A 24,526-nucleotide genomic window follows, 5' to 3' on the forward strand; every position below is an offset into this window, starting at 1 on the left:
TTCCTTTGCCGTTGGTTCACCCTCCAATGGCCGCCGCGGTTGGCGCGCTGCGGCCGGCGCACCGCACTGATCCAATGGCAGGAGCCAGGTGCTTCTCCTGGTCTCCCATGGGGTGCAGGGCCCAAGCACTTGGGCCATCCTCCACTGCACTCCCTGGCCACAGCAGAGAGCTGGCCTGGAAGAGGGGCAACCGGGACAGGATCGGTGCCCCGACCGGGACTAGAACCCGGTGTGCCGGCGCCGCTAGGCGGAGGATTAGCCTAGTGAGCCGCGGCGCCGGCCTTAACTTTCTTCATAATACGTAATGACTCTTAATAATATCCTCCTATTTCCTAGTATTTATTTCTTTTATCTTATTTATGGTGTTTTTCCATGTAAAATTTTACATTTTAATGCATTCAAATATGTAAATATTTCCTTATAATCCATGAGTTTAGTTTTGTATATACCAAGATTATCAACATAGTTACCCAAGTCTTGTTTTTACTATTATGATTTCAATTTTAAACTAAAATCTTAGTGACTCATTTTTTTTAAAGACTCATCTTATTTATTTGAGAGATGAAATGGAGAGCAAGGGGGAGGGAAAGGAGGAGGGGGAGGGAAGAGACTAATTTTGAATTTGTTTTTTTCAAAGGAATATATAATGAGTTAAATGAATTTTAAATAAGGTGAGATATGTCTAGACTTCCAATTCTTTTACAGCATGGAAAGGAAACTATTCCCTTTCAGTTCCTTACTATCATTCATTTTCAAACTTCTGGAGTTGTAAACATAATTAATATATTAATGTGTATACAATAATTAAATAATGTATAATTTAATTTCCATCAACTGGTGCTAAGATTTTTTTACAAAAATAAAGATAAGCACAAATGTTAGTTGGTAAATAAGTATCTCCTTTACTCATGAATATGGACACTAATTAAAATGTTAGACTCCTTGACTTTTATTACATTAGACTTGGGAGACCTGGTGTTGATTGTTATTGCCAACATGAAAGTGGTGCAGCTGTTCTACAACTCCAATTCTTGATCAATGAGGTAAGGATGTATTTGTGACTATTTAAAACAAACACGCACACACATACACATTGTGGTTCAGGATAAATATCCCTTAACCAAAATCCTTGTAAATAGAAGTATTTAATCTTTTAAGTTTTCTCAGATGTTGGCATATTTACATATAACTAACAAGACATCTTGGGGACAAAAACCAAATCCAAACACAGAATTGATTTATATTTTGTATACACCTTGTACACATAGCCTGGGGGGTAATTTTATATAATACTTTCAGGGTGCCTGAATTTTTGACTGTGACTCCTTACATGAACTCAGGTATGGAATTTTTCACTGTAGTGTCATGTCAGCACTGTTAAAGCTTCAATTTGGATTTCCATTAGGGCTATTCAACCTACAATTGATGCAATCCTTTAAATACTCTAATTGCTTAAATTATGTAATTATTCATTGTCACATTTTTTGTAAAAGAGATTATACCCCTACCTTTCTCAATTTATAAAATTTTAAAAGAAAAAGGTTACTGCAAAAATTTATTTTATGACTGTATAGCATATTTTGGTTATTTAAATGACTTATAGAAAACTTATAACTTCACTAGCCTTTCTATTTTCCTTCCACCTACTCTTCTCCCACAAACTTAAGTTTTATAAGCTATTGCAAACTTCGTGTTTTTTTTAATCTTTGATGAAATAATATTTTATTTACTTACTTATGGGCTGTTTTATTTGTACAGACATTATCTTTTATCTTCATATATGCTTGTTGATACAGATATTTGTATTTATGTTTTTACTGGTATTTTGACAATTAATTCTTTACCCCTAATTTTTATGAACCATGTGATGAGAAAGTGTCTAGAAACAAAATATATATTTATCAAGGTCAGAAAGGTTACAGATCTTCATTGGTTGAAGGCTGGTTAGACCCTTATTGACTCAGATTTTTAGAGTGGATTTTGGAGTGTGTTAAGTGAGGCAGTCAACACGAAAATGCTTCAATAGTTTGTGCCATGCCACATTCAGGCACTTGGAAGATTGAATTCAGTACCTTGAAAAAAAATGTTTCACTATTTTCTTATGGCCTGAGGATGATCTTTTATTTAGTCTTAGCACAAATTTTCATATAGCAATATTTATATCCACATGTCTTTCTAGGAATTAAAAACTTTAAGTGGCTCATAGAACTTCATGTCAGATTTACCTGAGGCAAGAAAAAACTGTCATTTTGGCAGATATTCACTTTTTACTTTACTTGATTTAAAAGTTTTCCCAGAAAGCTCTGAGATTCTGCTGATAAACTTATATCACCTTGAAAACACACTTAATATATGGCACCAAAAAGATATTTTTCCAAAAATAGTTTATTGTAGTAACTAGTAATTATTATCAAATGCCAACCTTTGTGAGATCTCAGTGGTACTCTGTAGTTTCTGGTTGAGGTACCTCAGCCTTTTTGCTTCTGCATAGAGGTATACTGGCTGGCATGTCATTTGCTCTGGGCTTGATACTCTGAGAGTTGTCTTCAGGTTCCCAAAGTTGCCTCTCTCCTGCTAAAGTGAGAATAAAGATAAGCCTTCAGCCTTCTTGTGCTGCTTTCAGGTTCTGTTCAGAAGTATTCCCCTTGAGACACCTCACATTATATTTGTGTACATTTTCCCAAATTTCTTGGTTTCTGACCCCATAACTGATATTTTTATTCACAGTTGGAAATCTTTTTACAGATCTTAATAAATAGTGTTACTGTTAGGTTCACTTTGCTTATATAAATGATTCCTAGGCATTCTACTGAGGTACTGTCTGGCGTGTGTCTGGTCTCTGTTGATACTGTTATGCTCAGTGGTCTTGTTTACTTCCCTCCAGTGATAAGTTCTATCATAGAAGTAACACTAAGCTCCTTCCTTGTTTGATTCAGGTATTTCCTCAGATATTGTTGAATATATGTGCTTTATTTTTAATTCCATTGCCTTTGGCATATTATATCTTTTGTATAGCAGATAACTATCTACTCTACAGAAAGTTTTATTAATTTTTATGTCATGTTTTGTCCTTACCAAGTGAAATTCTACCTCTGAGAAATGAAAGCAGTAAGATTTATATATCAAAAAATTGATTATATATACCACATTAAGTGTGTCCAAGGTATCTAATAAGTTTCTATTTGTATATAGAAAACATAAATCCAGTTAACAAGTTAAAAAAGCAAACAAGTACAAAAATTTGGACAGCATGTACAAAAGTACATTTTGTTGCATGGTATGAAATTATCTAACTTCATGTTAAATGAATATGTCTATTACTTTTTATATATTTAATATATATTTAGTACTTATATTATTCATGCATTTAAAATAAACATAAATTATACAAGCTTAAAAATATTTTTATGGATTAATCTCAGGTACACAATATAAAGAGAACCATAATAGAATACATATGCATTTCTGGCTTAGGAATTGTTACACAACTGAATTTAGATTCCTGTCTTCTGTCTTTTTAACTCTTAAAGAAGTATATGCTGGGAATTTCAGTCTAGTTCCTCCTAGCATATAAATGGGATAATTGTTTTTATGTCAGTGATGAAAGTAATAGTCTATGAAAGCAGTTTCCTAAGTACTTTGGGAAATATGAATAGCAAGATCACATTTAGATGATAGTTTCAGTATAGTAGAATAGCTTTAAGTTCTGTCATAGGTCACGGATTGGATTGTCATTTTTAGCTAGGAAATTATTGTTATGGTGAAAGTTCTGACATGTTCAGTGAAATAGTTTACCCATATATATAAAGTCATACTTAGCAGCTAGTTATCTGTTTCTGTGATTTCTTCACAGGTAGAAAACATTGTTGTATCTGTAATAGAATTCATTTGTATTTGGTGGCACTGTATAAAAAGAAGCTTGGTATTATTTTATAGTTATACTGAATTCTAGTTGGAAAAATGTTTTATGACAGATGTTTTCCTTTATGATAGGTGGAGCTTCTTGGTATGAAACAAATCTGCCTTTTAGGAAGAATATTTATTTGCTAACTTTGCAGAAAATTCTTATAAAGGAGACTTTTCATATGACCTGTTTTCAGTTTGTAAAACTGAGTTGGTATTTATTTCTCTGTAAAGCTATGTAGTATAGTGTGAATAAAATAAATAAAAAATGTTTTATCTTTCCTCAAAAAATATCAAAAACCCTTTAATGGTCAAAATGACTCTGTATTAATGGATATTCTTCCTGGTCATCCATATACAATAGCTTTCTTGCTTATTCTATTTTCCATATTCTTAGCCTTATGGATTGAATTATATGCAGTTGTCCTTTTTTGTATGTCTAGGTTACATAAATACAGTTAACTCTGGAAAATTCAGTAAATTAATATTGTTTTTGCTTCTATAAATAATTGTACACTTACTTTGTCTTCCTTTTGTACCAGGGTGCTTTGGTCAGTGCAAGTTCAGATGATACACTTCATTTGTGGAACCTTAGACAAAAAAGGCCAGCTATTCTTCATTCTCTTAAATTTAACCGAGAACGGTAAGAACATATCAATTAAACAGTATCTTAATGTACATAGAAAAATTATTTCTATGTCAATTTAATGTTAACTTAACAGTTACTTTCCCATAATCTGAGGTCAGAAATAATTTAATGTTTCTTCTGTTATAATAGTTTATTTTAATAGAAAATGTGTAATTGGTATAGTTTAAGTCATCTGCTAATAGGGAATATCTAAGCTTTTTGTTCTAGTATAAATCAGCATTTCAGCAATAGCATCTTTCCCTAAGCTAGGGTACTGAAAATCCAGACCTAGAATTTTAAGATCAAGTAAATAATAAATGAATGTATTTTTACATCTTTTGATCATGACAGTTACCACCTATACTTTAACACTTTTGTTTAAATAGTTTATAAAAGACTTATTTATTTGAAAAGCAAAGACACAGAGAAAGAGACAGAGACAGAGGTAGAGCGAGATGCATCTTCCATCTACTGGTTCACTCCCCAAATGTCCCTGATAGCCAGGTCTGGGCCAGGCCAAAGCCAGGAACCAGGAACTCCATCCTAGGCTTCTGCATGGGTGGCAGGGACCCACTTGGGCCAACTTTTGCTCCCTACCCAGGCGCATTTAGCAGAAAGCTGGATTGGAAGTGGAGCAGCTGGTACTCGAACCAGTACTTTGAGTACTGATATGAGATGCCATCATAACAAAAGGTTGCTTAATCTACTATACCACAGTGCCAGCCCCTTGAATATTTTTTCTTAAATAATTTTTTGAAGATGTATTTATTTGAAAGGCAGAGTTACAGAGAGGCAGAGAGATGCAGAGCGAGAGAGCGAGAGAGAGATCTTCCCATCTGCTGGTTCACTCCCCAGATGGCTGCAGTGGAGCTGCATTGATCTGAAGCCAGGAGTCAGGAGCTTTGTCCAGGTCTCCCATGTGGGTGCAAGGGCCCAAGGACTATGGCCATCTTCTACTGCTTTCCCAGGCCATATCAGAGAGCTGGATTGGAAGTGGAGCAGCTGGGACTTGAACCGGTGCCCATATGGGATGCCGGCACTGCAAGCAGCAGCCTTACCTGCTATGCCACAGAACAGCCCCTCTTAAATATTTTTAATACTGGCCAGTGCCGTGGCTTAACAGGCTAATCCTCCACCTTGCAGCACTGGCACACCGGTTTCTAGTCCCGGTTGGGGCACCGGTTCTGTCCCGGTTGCCCCTCTTCCAGGCCAGCTCTCTGCTATGGCCCGGGAAGGCAGTGGAGGATGGCCCAAGTGCTTGGGCACCTGCACCCACATGGGAGACCAGGAGAAGCACCTGGCTCCTGGCTTCAGATCAGCGCGATGTGCTGGCCACAGCGGCCATTGGAGGGTGAACCAATGGCAAAAAGGAAGACCTTTCTCTCTGTCTCTCCCTCTCTCTCTCTCACTATCCACTCTGCCTGTCAAAAAAAAAATTAATACTAAAAATACTGAGACAGAAGTTAGATATGAAAAAAGTGTTATTATCAAGTGACACTAAACATCCAAGATGAACATTGTTAAAAAAAAATTTGGTCACTATTCAGATTCCCTTTTAAAGAAGAGAACTAAATATTAATGATTGATAAGAGTAAATTATATGAATGTGTATGAAAATGTTACTAGATTTATTTGGAATAAATTTCCATGTTTTTAATATTGGATTCAACCAGACTAGAACATTACATGCATTAACTTTAACAATCTACCTATAGGTGAAGTAAAATTTATAATGTAATTATCTGTATAAAATAAATTGGTTATTATGTGGGAAACAATAAAACTCTTTTTTAAATTTTTTTGACAGGCAGAGTGGACAGTGAGAGAGAGAGACAGAGAAAGGTCTTCCTTTTGCCGTTGGTTCACCCTCCAATGGCCGCCACGGCTGATGTGCTGCGGCTGGCGCACCACGCTGATCCGGCAGGAGCCAGGTGCTTATCCTGGTCTCCCATGGGGTGCAGGGCCCAAGCACTTGGGCCATCCTCCACTGCACTCGTGGGCCACATCAGAGAGCTGGCCCGGAGAGGGGCAACTGGGACAGAATCTGGTGCCCCGACTGGGACTAGAACCCGGTGTGCCGGCGCCGCAAGGTGGAGGATTAGCCTATTGAGCCGCGGCACCGGCCCAATAAAACTCTTTACAGTGAATGGAAGTAAGATTTGTTATTAGCAACCAAAGGGAAATCACGGAAAAGCAGATCTGTATGATCAGCAAGTACCATTAAAGCTGAGGCTGAATAATGGAAGCAAGCTCCCATTGGCCTAGGGCTCAAGATAGTGCTTATTTTATCTTACTGAATTTTAGTGATTGATAAGGAATCTCATCACCATATGAGCAGTGTTGAATGAAGTAAATCTGTTAATATAGATATGGTGATAAAGAAGGATGGCAGCTTTACAGACATCTTTTCATGTATTTCTAGCTTTTTCCTTTTCTTTCCATGTGTATAGTATACCTTCTAAATCATAAAACTTCAATACTCTGAGTAATATCCATATTATATTTCAGCATTTTAGGATTCAGCATCAGTGGAAATCTTTTTATAACCAGTATTTTTTGAGAAGGGGAACTAATATTTGATGAGACTTCATTCTTCAGATTATATATAACTTTGGTTATTTTATTTTATTTTTTAAAAGATTTATTTATTTATTTGAAAGTCAGAGTTACACAGAGAAGGAGAGGCAGAGAGGGGTCTTCCATCCAATAGTTCACTCCCCAATTGGCTGCAACGACTAGAACTGTGCTGATCCAAAGCAAGGAGCCAGGAGCTTCTTCTGGGTCTCCCATGTGGGTGCAGGGGCCCAAAGACTTAGGCCATATTCTGCTGCCTTCCCAGGCCACTGCAGTTAGCTGGATGGGAAGTGGAGCAGCCGGGACTTGAACCGGTGCCGATATGGGATGCTGGCACTGCAGGCAGCGGCTTTATCCACTACACCCACAGCGCCGACCCCTATATATTTTATTTTAATATAGCAGAAATATAATAGTAATATAGCAGAAATTTAAAGATCTTGAAAATTTTCAGATAATTCTATAATTTTATTATTCTTTTTTCTTTACCACTAAAAATATTACCTACTCATTTTACCATATTGATAATCTGTGTCTCTATCTCTTGGAACAATGTTTTCATTTGTTTTAATGCTTTTTGTAGTTCAGATTCTGCACAGTAAATTCATAGTGTTCATAGTGAATGGTTGACCCTTCCACAATTGTAGTGTTGAAGGAATGTCCTGGCTATCTTGAGGAATTTATTGATAGTAATGATTTCCAGAGAGAGTGTGAGCGAGCGAGAGCACAATCTGGGTGAGTCACCTTTGGCACACCCTTAAACCTGAAGAACCAGAGCTCTCTGGCTATACCCATCACAGCCTCTAATGATCTATCAAAAACAGACAGTCCAATTAATCTAGAGTCATAACTAGAAAAAATACCACAGCGAAGAAACCAAAGAATATCTCTAATATGCCAAACAACAAACGCAGAAACCAAGGTAACAAGAACAAGGAAGACACTAAGACGCCCCCAAATGAAAAAGACACCCCAATTCAAGATTATGAATATGATGAGATAGAAGAAATGCAAGAAGTGGATCTCAAAAAATTGATAAGAACATTAAGAAGTTCTCAAAAACAAATTCTTGAACTAGAAATCCTTAATGGACAAGATAGAAAATCTCTCTCGTGAAAATGAAATCTTAAGGAGGAATCAAAATGAAATGAAACAACTAGTAGAACAAGAAACTGTGATAGTGATGAGAAATCAATGAAATGAAGAACTCAATAGATCAAATGACCAACACATTAAAGAGCCTTAAAAACAGAATGGGTGAAGCAGAAGAGAGAATATCGGACTTAGAAGACAGAGAAAAGGAAAGTATACAGTCAAACCAAAGAAAAGAAGAGGAAATTAGAAATCTAAAAAATATTGTTGGGAATCTACAGGATACTATTAAAAACCCAACATTAGGGTTCTAAGAGTTCCTGAAGGCATGGAAAGGGAGAAAGGATTAGAAGGCATTTTCAGTGAGATACTAGCAGAAAATTTCCCAGGTTTGGAGAAGGACACAGACATCCTAGTACAGGAAGCTCATAGAACCCCTAATAAACATGACCAAAAGAGATCCTCACCACAGCACGTTGTAATTAAACTCACCACAGTGAAACATAAAGAAAAGATCTTAAAATGTGCAAGAGAGAAACGCCAGATTACTCTCAGAGGATCTCCAATTAGACTCACAGCTGACTTCTTATCAGAAACCCTACAAGCTAGGAGAGAATGGCGAGACATAGCCCAGGTGCTAAGAGAGAAAAACTGCCAGCCCAGAATATTATATCCTGCAAAGCTCTCATTTGTGAATGAAGGTGAAATAAAGACCTTTCACAGCAAACAGAAATTGAAATAATTTGTCGCCACTTGTCCAGCCCTGCAAGAGATGCTTAAAGATGTGTTACACATAGAAACACAGACACGGTCATCAATAGGAAAGAAGGTAAGGGAAGGAAACCTCACAGCAAAAGATCAAAGGAATCTCAAACCATATATTAGAAAATATCTTTGGCAAATGGCAGGGCAAAGTTACTCCTTATCAGTAGTCACATTGAACGTTAATAGCCTGAACTGTCCAGTTAAAAGACACAGATTTGCTGACTGGGTTAAGGAACAAAACCCATCTATTTGCTGCTTACAAGAAACACATCTTTCCAACAAAGATGCATATAGACTGAAAGTGAAAGGCTGGAAAAATCATATGGTTTTACTTCTGCAGTCTGTTAATGTAGTGTATTACGTTGATTGTTTTGAGAACGTTGAACCATCCCTGCATACCAGGGATAAATCCCACTTGGTCTGGGTAGATGATCTTTCTGATGTGTTGCTGCATTCTATTGGCCAGAATTTTATTGAGTACTTTTGCATCTATGTTCATCATGGATATTGGTCTGTAATTCTCTTTAATGCTGCATCTTTTTCTGGCTGAGGAATTAAGGTGATGCTGGCTTCAAAGAAAGAATTTGGGAGGATTGCCTCTTTTTCGATTGTTCTGAATAGTTTGAGAAGAATTAGAGTTAGTTCTTCTCTAAATGTCTGGTAGAACTCAGCAGTGAATCCATCTGGTCCTGGGCTTTTCTTTGTTGGGAGGGCCTTTATTACTGTTCCAATTTCTGTGTCAGTTATGGGTCTGTTTAGGTTTTCTATGTCTTCCTGGCTCAATTTAGGTAGGTTGCATGTGTCTAGGAATCTATCCGTTTCTGAAAGATTTCCCTGTTTGCTGGCATACACGTCCTTGTAGTAATTTCTGATGATTCTTTTTATTTCTGTGGTGTCTGTTGTTACATTTCCCTTTTCATCTCTGATCCTATTGATTTGGGTCTTTTCTCTTCTTTTTTTAGTTAGTTGGGCCAATGGGGTGTCAATTTTGTTTATTTTTTCAAAAAACCAGCTCTTTGTTTGGCTGATTTTTTGTAATTTTTTTTTGGATTCAATCCTGTTGATTTCTTCTTTGATTTTAATTATTTCTCTTCTCCTACTGGGTTTGGGTTTGGTTTGCTGCAGATTTTCTAGATCCTTGAGATGACTTGAAAGCTCATCTATTTGGTGCCTTTCCAATTTCTTGATGTAGGCACCTATTGCTGTAAACTTTCCTCTTAACACTGCTTTTGTTGTATCCCATAAGTTTTGGTATGTTGTGCTTTTATCCTCATTTACTTCCAGAAAATTTTTGATTTCTCTTTTAATTTCTTCTATGACCCATTGTTCATTCAGGAGCATGTTGTTCAATCTCCATGTGTTTGCACGTGCTCTAGGGATTCCCGAGTTGCTAATTTCCAGCTTCATTCCTTTGTGGTCTGAGAAGCTGCATGTTATGATTCTAATTCTTTTGAATTTGCTGAGACTTGCTTTATGGCCTAGTATGTGGTCAATCCTAGAAAAGGTTCTATGTACTGCTGAGAAGAATGGAAAGTCCTTAGATGTAGGATGAAATGTTCTGTAGATATCTGTTAGATCCATTTGGGCTATGGTGTCTTTTAAATCTACTGTCTCCTTGTTGATCTTCTGTCCTGTTGATCTGTCTATCTCTGAGAGTGGAGTATTGAAGTCCCCCAGAATTATTGTATTGGGGTCTAAGTCTCCCTTTAAGCCCCTTAACAAGTTTTTAAATAAAATGTTGCCCTGTAATTAGGTGCATATACATTGCAGGGATGCTTCAGTGTTCACAAATCAATCAATGTGATACACCACATTAACAAACTACAGAAGAAATCATATGATTATCTCAATAGACGCAGAAAAGGCATTCGATAAAAATTCAACACCCATTCATGATGAAAACTCTAAGCAAATTGGGTATAGAAGGAACATTCCTCAATACAATCAAAGCAATTTATGAAAAACCTACGACCAGCATCTTATTGAACGGGGAAAATTTGGAAGCATTTCCACTGAAATCTGGTACCAGGCAAGGATGCCCACTCTAACCACTGCTATTCAACATAGTTCTGGAAGATTTAGCCAGAGCTATTAGGCAAGAAAAAGAAATTAAAGGGATAGAAATTGGGAAGGAAGAACTGAAACTATCCCTCTTTGCAGATGATATGATTCTTTATTTAGGGGACCCAAAGAACTCTACTAAGAGACTACTGGAACTCATCGAAGAGTTTGGCAAAGTAGTAGGATATAAAATCAATGCACAAAAATCAACAGCCTTTTTATACATAGGCAATGCCATGGCTGAGGAAGAACTTCTAAGAGTAATCCCGTTCTCAAAAGCTACAAAAACAATCAAATACCTTGGAATAAACTTAACCAAGGATGTCAAAGATCTCTGTGATGAGAATCACAAAACCTTAAGGAAATAGAAGAGGATACCAAAAAATGGAGAAATCTTCCATTATCATGGATTGGAAGAATCAATATCATCAAAATGTCCATTCTCCCAAAAGCAATTTGTAGATTCAATGTGTTACTTATCAAAATACCAAAGACCTTCTTCTCAGATCTAGGAAAAAATGATGCTGAAATTCATATGTAACAACATAGCTAAAGGAATCTTGTACAACAAAAAAACAATGCTGGAGGCATCACAATGTCAGATTTAAAGATATACTACAAAGTAGTTATAATCAAAACAGCATGGTCATGGTACTGGTACAAAAACAGATGGATAGACCAATGGAACAGATTAGAAACACCAGACATCAATCCAAACATCTACAGCTAACTTATATTTGATCAAGGATCTAAAATGAATTCCTGGAGCAAGGACAGTCTCTTCAACAAATGGTGCTGGGAAGACTGGATTTCCACGTGCAGAAGCATGAACCAAGACCCCTACCTTACACCTTACAAAAAAATCCACTCAACATAGATTAGAGTTCTAAATCTAGCACCCGACCCCATCAAATTATTGGAGAACATTGGAGAAACCTTGCAAGATATCGTACAGGCAAAGATTTCTTAGAAAAGACCCAGAGGCATAGGCATTCAAAGCCAAAATTAACAATTGGGATTACATGAAATTGAGAGGTTTCTGTACTTCAAAAGAAACAGTCAAGAAAGTGAAGAGGCAACCAACAGAATGGGAAAAAAATTTGCAAGCTATACAACTGATAAAGGATTAATAAACAGAATCTACAAAGAGATCAAGAAACTCCACAACAACAAAACAAGCAACCTACTCAAGAGATGGGCCAAGGACCTCAATAGACATTTTTCAAAAGAGGAAATCCAAATGGCCAACAGACATATGAAAAAATGTTCAAGATCACTAGCCATCAGGGAAATGCAAATCAAAACCACAATGAGGTTTCACCTCACCCCGATTAGATTGGCTTACATACAGAAATCAGCAAAAACAGATGCTGGCGAGGATGTGGGGAAGAAGGGACACTAACAAACTGTTGGTGGGAATGCAAACTTGTAAGGCTACTATGGAAGTCAGTTTGGAGATTCCTCAGAACCCTGAATATAACCCTACCATACAACTCAGCCATCCCACTCCTTGGAAATTACCCAAAGGAAATTAAAGTGCAAATAAAAGAGTTGTTTGCACCTTAATGTTTATTGCAGCTCAATTTCAATAGCTAAGACATGGAATCAACCTAAATGCCCATCAACAGTACACTGGATAAAGAAATTATGGGATATTTATTCTATAGAATATTACATAGCAGTAAAAATAAATGAAATCCAGTAATTTGTAACTGAATGGAAGAAGCTGAAAAACATCATTCTGAGTGCAATAAGCCAGTCCCAAAGGGACAAATATCATATGTTCTCCCTGATCGGTGACAACTAACCAAGCACCTAAAAGGAGACCTGTTGAAGTGAAATGGACACTATGAGAAACAATGACTTGATCAGCCCTTGTCCTGACTATTGAGGGGCAACTTAGTATTTTATTCTTTTTAGTGTTTTTTTGTTCTACTTAATACCATTGGTTGAAGTCTGCAATTAACACACAATTATTCTTAGTTGTTTAAATTTAACTGAAAAGTGATCCCTGTTAAATATAAGAGTGAGAATAAGAGAGGGAGGAGATATATAGTTCAGCACATGCTCACTCAGACTTACCTCTAATGGTAGAGCTAGAAATGTACCAGGGGATTCCAATTCAATCCCATCAAGGTGACATGTACCAATGCCATCCTACTTGTTAAAGTGATCTGTTTAAGTTCATACTGATCAAAAAGATAGTATTAAGTGTCAGAGCGGCTAAATATACAATATCAATGTCTGCTAATAATAATAGATAGAATTAAAAAGGAGAGAATGATCCTACATGGGAAGGATACACAGCAGACTCAGAATGGCAAAAGCCCTAAACAGCACTCTGGCCTCAGAATCAGCCCTTAAGGCATTTGGATCTGTCTAAAAAGCCCATGAGAGTATTTCAGGCATGGACGCTATTGCAAAAAAAAAAAAAAAAAAAAAAAAAAAAAAAAAAAAAAAGGCCTAAATGAAAGATCTCTGAGAGTGAGATCACAGTGGAAATAAGGGGCCATCAAAGAAGTAGGTACCTTTCTTTGAAGGGAGAAGAGAACTTCCACTTTGACTATGGCCATATATAAATAAGATCAGAGTTGGCAAACTCAAAAGGCTTCCATAGCCTTGGCAGCTCATGACAATAGCCTCGGGTGATTACTGATATCATAAACAAGGGTGTCAATTGTGAAATCAACAACAGGAGTCATTGTGCTCTTACTCCCCATGTAGGATCTCTGTCCTTAATGTTTTGTACTATGTGAATTAATGGTATAATTAGTACTCAAACAGTACTTTATACTTTGTGTTTCTGTGTGAGTACAAAGTGTTGGAATCTTTACTTAGTATATACTAAGTTGATTTTTTGTATATAAAGATAATTGAAAATGAATCTTGATGAGGAATGGGATGGGAGAGGGAGTGGGAGATGGGATGGTTGCGGGTTGAGGGAGTTTATGGGGGGAAAAATCACTATAATCCAAAAGTTGTACTTTGGAAATTTATATTTATTAAATAAAAGTTAAAACAACAAAGAGTAGGTTAGACAGAGAGGAAGGGAGAGAGTGGGCCATAGCAGAGAGCTGGATCAGAAGTAGAACAGCTGGGTCTCAAACCAGCGCCCACAAGGGATGCAGGTACTTCAGGCCAGGGCTTTAACCCGCTGCACCGCAGCACCAGCTCCTCTTGTATTCTTAGATTTATTTTTTCTTTTATAGAATTAATGTTTTTATACTCTCTCTATGTATTAGATAAGGAAATCTTACAGACTCTCTATAATTAATTTTCTCTTCCTACTTAAGATTGACCTGAAAATTGATTTTTCATTGCCTAGAAACATGACCATCAAGTTAGTTCCTGTGCAACATTATTAACTATCCCTTGGCAACAGCAATTCTGGACGTTAGCTTATAATTAAAATTGGCCAATATCAATTGGTTATACATTAATTAGATTGTAAGTTGACTCTAGTTTCTTATGTAATAGTAGAGCTTTTAGTTTTTTTGGATATAGTGTGCAAGGTGATTTTAGCAGGCTGCTTTGAATAGATGAAGTTTGATTCCAAGAGGTAGACTGATAAAAAATTAAGTGAACTAGACTGTGAGTATTAATTGAACAAATACAAATTAGATGTTCACCCATAGAAATATGTTGAAGATGGGATCATGTTAAAATTTTATTATTCACCTTTTCATTATTATTATTATTGGTGTGTCTGATTGGTGTCAGAATTTTGTTCAGCTCTTCCCGCAATTTACTAGCTCTTCTAAGTAAATCCAGGAAATATTGTGATTCAATAATGAATTATAAGATTGACTGAAGAATATGATTATGGCATAGTTATGGTAGTTAAGATGTCACATGCTATCTCCACATCTCATATTGGAGTATTTGAGTTTGAATCTCTGCTCAGTTCCCAATTCCAACTTTCTACTAATGTGTACTCTGGTAGGCAGCAGGTGACAGCTTAAGAGCTTAGGTCCCTGCCACCAAGTAGGATAACCAGATGGAGTTCCCAGATCCCAGATTTGACCTGGGTCAGTCCTGGCTGCTGCAGCATTTGGGAGATGAACTACCAGCTGAAAGAAACAAGTGGATGGAAAATCTGTTTCTCTCAATCTCATTCTCCCAATAATTCACTGTCTCTCAAAATAAAAACACAGAAAAAAAGAAAGAGTAAGATTAAGCCAAACTAGAGAAAGTGATAATGATGTGAATAGAAGTCTGGTAATTCCCATATTTCACATTTCACCTATAAGAGGCATGGTTGCTCCAACTATGGAACTGATCTTGGAGCTGGTCAGAGGCCACAGTAAAGATGACAGCAAAGCGTCACACTTGAAGGAAGAGTACAGTGGATCTCTGACCTTTTATGTTTGTTTACTTTATTACTTAACTGCCAAGCTTATGACTAAAACGTAAATTTATCATCTCATGCAGCTACCACTTCTCTATGAACTTGGACATTTATGTTTTATTTGTGCCTATTCTCTTTGGAACAAGTCTTAGTGAAACAAACAATGTAGCTTAGTGAAAAAATGGTAATTTTGCAACCAAACAAGAATGGATTTGATCCTAGTTTTGCCACTTATTAACTGTCAGTCTTAGGTTTAAAAAAAAAAAACTAGACTCAGTGGTTCTTCTTCTAAAACAAACGCATATCTGTCTTACAGTGCTGCTTCCAGAATTAGGAATAATGTAAATTCATACCTAAATAGAAACTTTTAAAATAATGGTTAGCATTTTTTTTAATGATATATGGTTATTACCTGTACTATACTATTACCTGTACTATACTATACTATACTTCACTAAGAACTAACTGCTACTTGAATAGATAATGAATTTCATTTATATATCTATCACTACATAATATATATAAGGAATATGTAATGCTGAGCACATGTAAAACTAGATATTTTAATTGTAATTTTCTTTCTTTCAGAATTACTTACTGTCATCTACCTTTCCAGAGTAAATGGCTCTATGTTGGAACGGAAAGAGGAAATACTCATATTGTAAATATTGAATCTTTCATTCTTTCTGGATATGTTATCATGTGGAACAAGGCAATTGAACTGTAAGTTTGAACTTGGATGTCATTTTATTTGTTTGGAATATTTCATATAGTTATATAACATATACCAAATTTTAGTTATTTGACCCATCTATTGCTAATTAGTAATTAAGTGAAAAGTTTTGCTAAGATAATTTTAAATCATAAAAGCTTTATAAATTGGTATGGTGGAATTAACATATGTTCATTTTAGACTTTCCAAATACTGTTTTTTTTTTTTTTTTGACAGGCAGAGTTAGACAGTGAGAGAGACAGAGAGAGATAGGTCTTCCTTCCGTTGGTTCACCCCACAAATGGCTGCTATGGCCTGCGCCCTGCGCCGATCCAAAGCCAGGAGCCAGGCACCTCCTTCTGGTCTCCCATGAGGGTGCAGGGCCCAAGCACTTGGGCCATCCTCCAATGCCCTCCCGGGCCACAGCAGAGAGCTGGACTGGAAGAGGAGCAACCGGGACAGAATCTGGTGCCCCAACTGGGACTAGAACCCAGGGTGCTGGTGCCGCAGGTGGAGGATTAGCCTAGTAAGACGTGGCGCTGGCTCCAAATACTGTTAATAAGGCTTATATTCACAAAATTCAATAATAAAATAGTAATACTCATTTTACGAGTTACACATAGAAATCATCTTTATATTTAACCTCAGTTTAACCACTTTCAGTGGGAATGAATTATTTTAATTAAAAATAATCTTGATCAATGCATATGTCTTTTAATGCCTTCTTATTTTTCTATTCATTAAAATACTATTCTTGGCCGGCACTGAGGCTCAGTAGGCTAATCCTCCGCCTGTGGCGCCAGCACCCCGGGTTCTAGTCCCAGTCGGGGCACTGGATTCTGTCCCGGTTGCTCCTCTTCCAGTCCAGCTCTCTGCTATGGCCCAGGAGTGCAGTGGAGGATGGCCCAAGTCCTTGGGCCCTGCACCCGCATGGGAGACCAGGAGGAAGCACCTGGCTCCTGGCTTCGGATCGGTGCAGCGCGCCGGCCGCAGCAGCCATTGGGGGGTGAACCAACAGAAGAGGAAGACCTTTCTCTCTGTCTCTCTTTCTCACTGTCCACTCTGCCTGTCAAAAAAAAAATACTATTCTGTCTTTGAAATAGAAGAAATTTATCAATATCTTTCATGTTGTGATATAGATACATATATAATTTTTTCAGTATGTAATTGATGGCACAGATATTTAAGTTTCTACACGTATGAAATATGAAGTCTTCCAAATGTAAAACTTCATGGCTTTCAAAAGCATCATTGAAGTACATACATAAGCAATTCTTCTGGTCAGTGTGTTAATCAGGACAATAATTTTTACTTAATAAATGTTTAGACTCTGTACATGTTAGGTACTTAAGATATGTTTGACTTGAGGCTGGCTCTTTATCTCATATATAAAATATAAATTATAAAATTATCCTAAAATTTTGATGAGAATATCATATTTTGATTAACTTGGCTCTGATCTTTATAATTTTCCCTAATTCTAGTATTTCTTTTGTGTTTGTGTTTTTATTTATAAAAAGGGAACGGATCTGTATATGTATGTAGTTTTTTTTTAAAGATTTATTTTTATTTATTTGAAAGAGTTACAAAGAGAGCCAGAGACAGAGAAGATCCTCCATCTGCTGGTTCACTCCCCAATTGGCTGCAACGGCCTGAGCTGCGCCGATCCAAAGTCAAGAGCCAGGAGCTTCTTCCTGGTCTCCCTATACAGATGCAGGGAGCCAAACACTTGGGCCATCTTCCACTGCCTTCCCAGGCCACAGTAGAGAACTGGATTGGAAGTGAAGCTGGGATTTGAACTAGCACCCATATGGGATGCCTGCCCGGCAGGCAGCAGCTTTACCTGCCATACCACAGTACCAGTCCCCATATATGTAGTTTCAAGAACGTGATACTTTCTGCCCTCCTCCCCTCATTCCCTTACTCCCACCTTCCTCTTCCTCCTTTTCATATTGTTAATTTTTGTGAAGATGTACTTTCTTTTTATTTTATTTATTTGAAAGACAGAGTTACAGGGAAAGAGGTAGAGCCAGAGAGAGAGAGAGAGAGAGAGAGAGAGAGGTCTTCCATTCGCTGGTTCACTCCCCAAATGACCACAATGGCCAGAGCTGAGCTGATCAGAAGCCAGGAGCCAGGAGTTTCTTCCTGGTCCCCCACACGAGTGCAGGGGCCTAAGGACTTGGGCCATCTTGTGCTTTCCAAGGCCATAGCAGAGAGCTGGATCAGAAGTGGAGCAGCCGGGACTCAAATCAGCACCCATGTAGGATGCTGGCACTGCAGGCTTGGGGCTTTACCCCCGCTGTGCCACAGCACAGGCCTGAAGATGTACTTTCAATTTATTTTATAATCACATAAACTAATATTGCTTGATAGTGAAGAGTGTTACTAGTTATATACTTGTTACAATGTTCTTTTTATTATGTCTTAATAAATCTCTTGTTAGTGATAATTTTCATTTCTTCATTAGATTAAGAACTGCCACAAGGAAGAATCTGTTTATTCATAGTTATTTTTGTGGTTTCACAATGTGGCTGCTAAATGACTAATGGCATTATTGAAGCATTAGTATAATAAATATTTATGTACTACTATTGATTTACAAGTTTTATTTATGTTTTGGTGATAGTTGGTATATTCTATTTTGCTCTTAATTATTCTAATGTTCTATGTATATTTTAAAAATAATTTTTCTTGTGGACAATTATGTTTCCCAAGAGAGTTACATACTTTTTTTTTTTTTTAGCTATTTGAGAAATGCCCTCCTATAATCTTAGGACCTATAAAAACATTAAATGGTGCTGCTAAATTTACTGATTTTTTTATAAAACATTATTTTAAGATATTAATAAAAACATACCAAACTTAAACTTGAGAGAAGATTGAGGTATAGAACTTTTAAACAAATTCATTATTAGTACACAAGTATAGATATATCATTTGTGTTTAGTTGAATGCTGCTAAAGTGATTAAGATGAGTTTATTATCTTAGATCAAATACTTCATGCCTCTGAAAATATTCTTGAAATACCTTTAATAAATTATTAGTAAACAACATTACACCAACTCCTGATGTTTATTGGTTATTTAGGCCAAATTTCCAAAAACATGTTCCTTTTTTTTTTTAATAGCCTTTAGTCTTTTATTTTTCCATCTTTAAAAATTTTATATGTTATGCAGGTTTAATGTATTTCATATTTACAGATTTAGGAGCATAGTGACATTTCCTTCCCCACCATCCCTCCCATCGATGCTCCACCCTTCTCCTCTCTCTCACATTCCCACTTTTAATTTTTACAAAAATCTGAAAATATTTGTTTTCAGATTTCTTAATGATCATATAGTAAAATACTTCAACAAATAGTCTGAAGAAAAAAAAAACCACATGGTCCTTTTCTGATAGGTAAAGTTTTAAATGCCCTATTTTCAGTCACTCAGAACTGTCTTTAAATTGCTTTGTACCTCTTGATAACATTAGAAAAATACAAGCCATTTCCTGTCAATATATATCAAGTGTAGCAAACGATAACAACATATGCACTTAAGAAGTATTTTCATAATATAATTTAGAATGTGAATTTTAAAATATATATTCAAATATGAACAATGTAATTGTTGCCTTTAAAAAATCCATGATATCATTTCTATTTGAAGTACTTACTTGGATACTTTTATTCAGTGTTTTTTCCCAGCCTAGGGAATTCCCCAAATTATGAATAGTTTTTTTTTTTTAAGATTTATTTATTTATTTGAAAGTCAGAGTTACACAGAGAGAAAAGGAGAGGCAGAGAGAAAGAGAGAGAGGTCTTCCATCCACTGGTTCACTCCCCAATTGGCCGCAATGGACGGAGCTGCAACGATCTGAAGCCAGGAGCCAGGAGCTTTTTCTAGGTCTCCCACGCAGATTTAGGGGCCCAAGGACTTGGGCCATCTTCTATTGCTTTCCCAGGCCACAGCAGAGAGCTGGATCGGAAGTAGAGCAGCCAGGACTCAAACCAGCGCCCATATGGGATGCCAGCACTGCAGGTGGTGGCTTCACCTGCTACCCCACAATGCTGGCCCCAGTTTTTGTTTTCAAAATGCATATATTGATTATTTAAAACTTCGAACAAATTTCCTATAGAAACAACGATGTTTGCAGAATATTCTTTTTTATTGTCTATGTGATTTTAACATTTTTATTTCTTTAATTGAAAAAGTTGGGTAGATATAACATTTTGTTTTTGAAGCATACATCCACTGCAAAATAGCTAAATAAAAATAACACATGAGGGGCTAGTGCCGTGGCTCACTTGATTAATCCTCCGGCTACAGCGCCGGAATCCCATATGGGCGCTGGTTCTAGTCCTGGCTGCTCCTCTTCCAGTCCAGGTCTCTAGGCAGTGGAGGATGGCCCGAGTGCTTGGGCCCCTGCACCCAAAAGGGAGACCAGGAGGAATCTCCTGGCTCCTGGCTTTGGATCTGTGCAACGCCAGCCGTAGTGGCCATTTGGGGAGTGAACCAACGGAAGGAAGACCTTTCTCTCTCTCTCTCTCACTGTCTATAACTCTACTTGTCAGATAATTCATGTGTTTTTTTTTTTATTTATCTCAGATATGTAACTTCTTGTGGTGAGAACACTGAAAATCTACTCTTTTAGCGATTTTCTTATTTATAGAAAGAGAACATATATCATTTATTTTATATATACTATTTTGAGCATATAATGATACTACTCAGTCTTGCTTACACCCTCCTTCCCTCCTTTCTTTCCTCTAAATTTTTGTGATAACATACTTTTAATTAATTTTGTAATCAGAGGTTTAATCCTCCATTCAGTAAAGAATTCAACAAGTAGAAAATGGAAAATCTTCTCTTCCATGGGAGTATATAGACAAGGTCTGTAAACAATAATCAAATCTCAAAAAGTCAGTTTCAGTCATATACATTACAATTTTGTGTTCAATATATTAGCTACCATAGCAGTATAGAACTAGAATGCCATTTAAAAAATATTTCTGGCTGGCGCTGTGGCGTAGCAGGTTAAGCTGCTGCCTGTAGTGCTGGCATCCCATACGGGCGTTGGTTTGAGACCCGGCTGCTCCACTTCTGATCCAGCTCTCTGCTATAGCCTGGGAAAGCAATAGAAGATGGCCCAAGTCCTTGGGCCCCTGCACCCATGTGGGAAACCTGGAAGAAGCTCCTGACTTCAGATTGGTGCAGCTCTAGCCGTTGTGGCCAACTGGGGAGTGAACCAGTGGATGGAAGACCTCTCTCTCTCTTTGCCTCTCCTTTTCTCTCTGTGTAAAACTGACTTTCAAATAAATAAATCTTTAAAAAAATTTCTATGGTAAAATGTATGGCAGTCCTAGCATTTCTGAAAATGTAAACTTTTTTTCTTTATAAAAAATTTAAGAATGAAATTAAGAATTACATTATAAGTTTAAAATTTTATTTAAAAATCATTGAAACATTTATTAAACACTATTATGTAGAGGAAACTAGAATGAAATATTAACTAAGAAGATGTAATTTCAGTCCTCTTAGTACTTCCAGTCTGTTGGAGGCAAGATGAAATCAAAAGGCAATTCTAATACTTGTATAGTAGAAATATAATGTAACAATTCTGTAAGAAGGACATCTAATAGACATGGGGCCTCAGACAAATATCTGTAGAAGTTGCTACATCTATGCTGAGACATAAAAGGTTTCATTTAGATAACTGAAGGATTGTGGTTATAGCATTACATGCAGAGGGAACAGAATGCCCAAAAGAAGGAATGTGAGGATTTTATGTTTCATGTCCAGAAATTTAAGTAATTTTTACTTGGTTGGAACAGCTGCAGGGGAGGACAGCAAGAGATAAAGATGGAGAGGGAATTAGGGCATATATCACAAAAGCTCTTGCAAAAGAATTTGAGAATGTGGACTTTATTAAGTCCAATAGGGAACTAGGTTTTGAAGAGTTTTAAGCACAGATTTAACTTACTCAGATTTATAATTTAGGAAGAGTACTCTGAAATGAGGTATGCATAAATTATTGAGAAGAGGAAAGCTTGTATTTTTGGCAAAATGATAATGGACATAGGGATAGAAGTATATGATTTAAGAAATATTTAGAAAATTGAAGGGGGAAGAGTGAAAGGAAAATTTGTAGTGACCTCCAGGTGTTTGGTTTTGGCAGCTGTAGATAACTGTGCAGCTTAGTAAAAGTGTGCAGGCGATTGAGAAGTGTTTGGGTAGATAATGAGTTCGATTTTAGGTAGGTTGAGTTGTGTGTATTTATGACATTCAAATTAAGTTGAGATAGGAGAATGGTAGGAGGTGGTTTATATGGATCTCAAAGTAATAAGATCAGAAAGGTTGCTGAAACCAAAAGAATAGATTATTTTACATGAAGAATATAGAAAAGAGATACTGGGGCCAGCCTTGTGGCATCATAGGAAAGCTGCCACCTTTGATGCAGGCATCCCACATGGTCACTGGTTCCGTTCCCGGCTGTTCCACTTCCAATTGAGCTCTTTGCCAATGTACCTAGGAAAGCAGCAGAGGATGGCCCAAGTGCTTGAGTCCCTGCACCGACATGGGAGACTTGAATCCTGGCTTCCAGCTGATCCAGTCTGGACTGTTGTGACCATTTGGGGAGTGAACCAGTGGATGAAGATCTCTCTGTCTGTCTTTCCCTCTCTCTAACTCTGCCTTTCAAATAAATAAATCTTTAAAAGAAAGAAAAGATGTATCAAATTAGTTGCCAGCAAACCAATTGTAACTCACAGATATTTATATATGTATTTTTGGTTTGGACAAGTTCATTCATTTATTTTGTGTTTTTTCGATTCTCATGTTAATATATTAATACAAAGAGAACAGATTCATGTAGTTCATAGATGCAATTCTAGGAATACAATGATACTTCCCTCTTTTTCTCTTTATTTCTCTTAATGTTTGAGGTAACATGTTTTTAATTTACATTATGGTTAAAGGCTTAATGTTCCACTAAATAAAGAGTTAAACAAGAGAAAGTAAAAAGACCCTGATTCAGTGGGAATATAGGTAAGGACTGTAAACAATCACATGAAAAGATGACCATTTCACTCATATACAGTAAAGTTAAAAATAACCATAGGTCATTAAAACCATAGTATTGTATCATTCTAGTCATTGGTTTAACAAAGATAGAAAATTAACAACCTGTATTTGCAGCAATAGTGATAAACCTGGCATTTCTTTCTCTTTTTGTTTTTCTTTTTGATTTTTTTTAAATGTTAGCTCCCATATATAAGGGAGAATAAGCAATATTTGTCTTATTTCATTAAACATTATGTCCTCCAGTTGCATCCCTTTTGATGCAGGTGGTAGAATCTTTCTTGTTTCTAGCTGAATAACATTCCATTGTATACCTATACCACATTTTCTTTATCCATTCATCTGATGATGCACACCTTGGTTAGTTACAAATTTTGGCTGCTGTGAGCAGTGGTGCTACAACCATGTGGTGTAGGTATCTCTTTGATACAATGTGTTATGTCTTTGGGGTTTATACTCAGTAGTGGGCAAATCTATTTCTAATTTTTAAAAGTAATTTCCACACTGTTTTTCATACAGTGGCTACACTGATATACACTCCCCTTTACCTACATCCTTGTCAGCATTTGTTACTGTGTTTTGGATAATTGCCATTCTGACAGGATTGAGGTAATATATCATTGTGGTTTTGATTTGCATTTCCCTTATGGCTAAGGATACTGAGTATCTTTTCATGTATTTAACAACCAACTGTTTTTGAGGCTCTCTTCCCATTTCTTAACTGGATTGGTAGCTTTTTTTGATTATTGAGATATTTGAGTTGCTGATATATTCTGAATATTAATCCTTTGACAGATAGGTAGCCTGCAAATACTTTTTGCATTCTGTTGGATGTATCTTTACTTCATTGATTGTTTAATTTGCTTTTCAGAAGCTTCTGAGCTTGATATAATTCCATTTGTGTAGTTTTGCTTTTGTTGTCTGTGCTTTGGGGATCTTATGCGAGAAGTTGTCACCTATACCAAGGTCTTAAAATATTTCCTCTACATTTTCTCCCAATAATTTCATAGTCTCAGGTCTTAGATTTAGGTCTTTGATCCATCCTGAGTGGATTTTTGTATATGGTAAGAAGTAGGAATCTAATTGCATTCTTTTACATATATACATCCAGTTTTTCCAGCACGGTTTATTGATGAGATAATCCATACTCCAATATGTGGTCTGGGCACTTTTGTCAAAAATCAGTTGGCTTATCAGTTGGATTAATTTCTGGGCTCTTTGTTCAATTGATCTGCATTTTAATTTTTGTGGCAGTACCATGCTGTTTTAATTACTAAAGCTTGGTAGAATGCTTTGAAGTCAGGTATTATGATGCCTCCTGATTGATTGACTGAATTAGCTATTTTCTCAAGATCACTTTGGCTACTCTGGGTCTTTGTGA

The 24,526-nt window shown here is 36.6% G+C and overlaps 1 protein-coding gene across 4 annotated transcripts in view; it reads left to right on the top strand.

Moving 5' to 3' along the window:
- The window catches only part of STXBP5L (syntaxin binding protein 5L), a 443,316-nt gene that overhangs the window by 124,003 nt on the left and 294,787 nt on the right, over positions 1 to 24,526 (top strand). For 3 of the 4 annotated variants that reach the window (XM_062208715.1, XM_062208727.1, XM_062208721.1), the window contains exons 4-6: positions 962 to 1,043; positions 4,446 to 4,546; positions 15,960 to 16,094. In XM_062208715.1, the coding sequence (XP_062064699.1) occupies positions 962 to 1,043; positions 4,446 to 4,546; positions 15,960 to 16,094 (318 nt within the window). The remainder of the gene's footprint in view (positions 1 to 961; positions 1,044 to 4,445; positions 4,547 to 15,959; positions 16,095 to 24,526) is intronic. The other variant, XM_062208733.1, reaches the window with a different exon arrangement.

Source organism: Lepus europaeus, chromosome 2, assembly GCF_033115175.1.
Source record: "Lepus europaeus isolate LE1 chromosome 2, mLepTim1.pri, whole genome shotgun sequence".
Classification (NCBI taxonomy): Eukaryota; Metazoa; Chordata; class Mammalia; order Lagomorpha; family Leporidae; genus Lepus; species Lepus europaeus.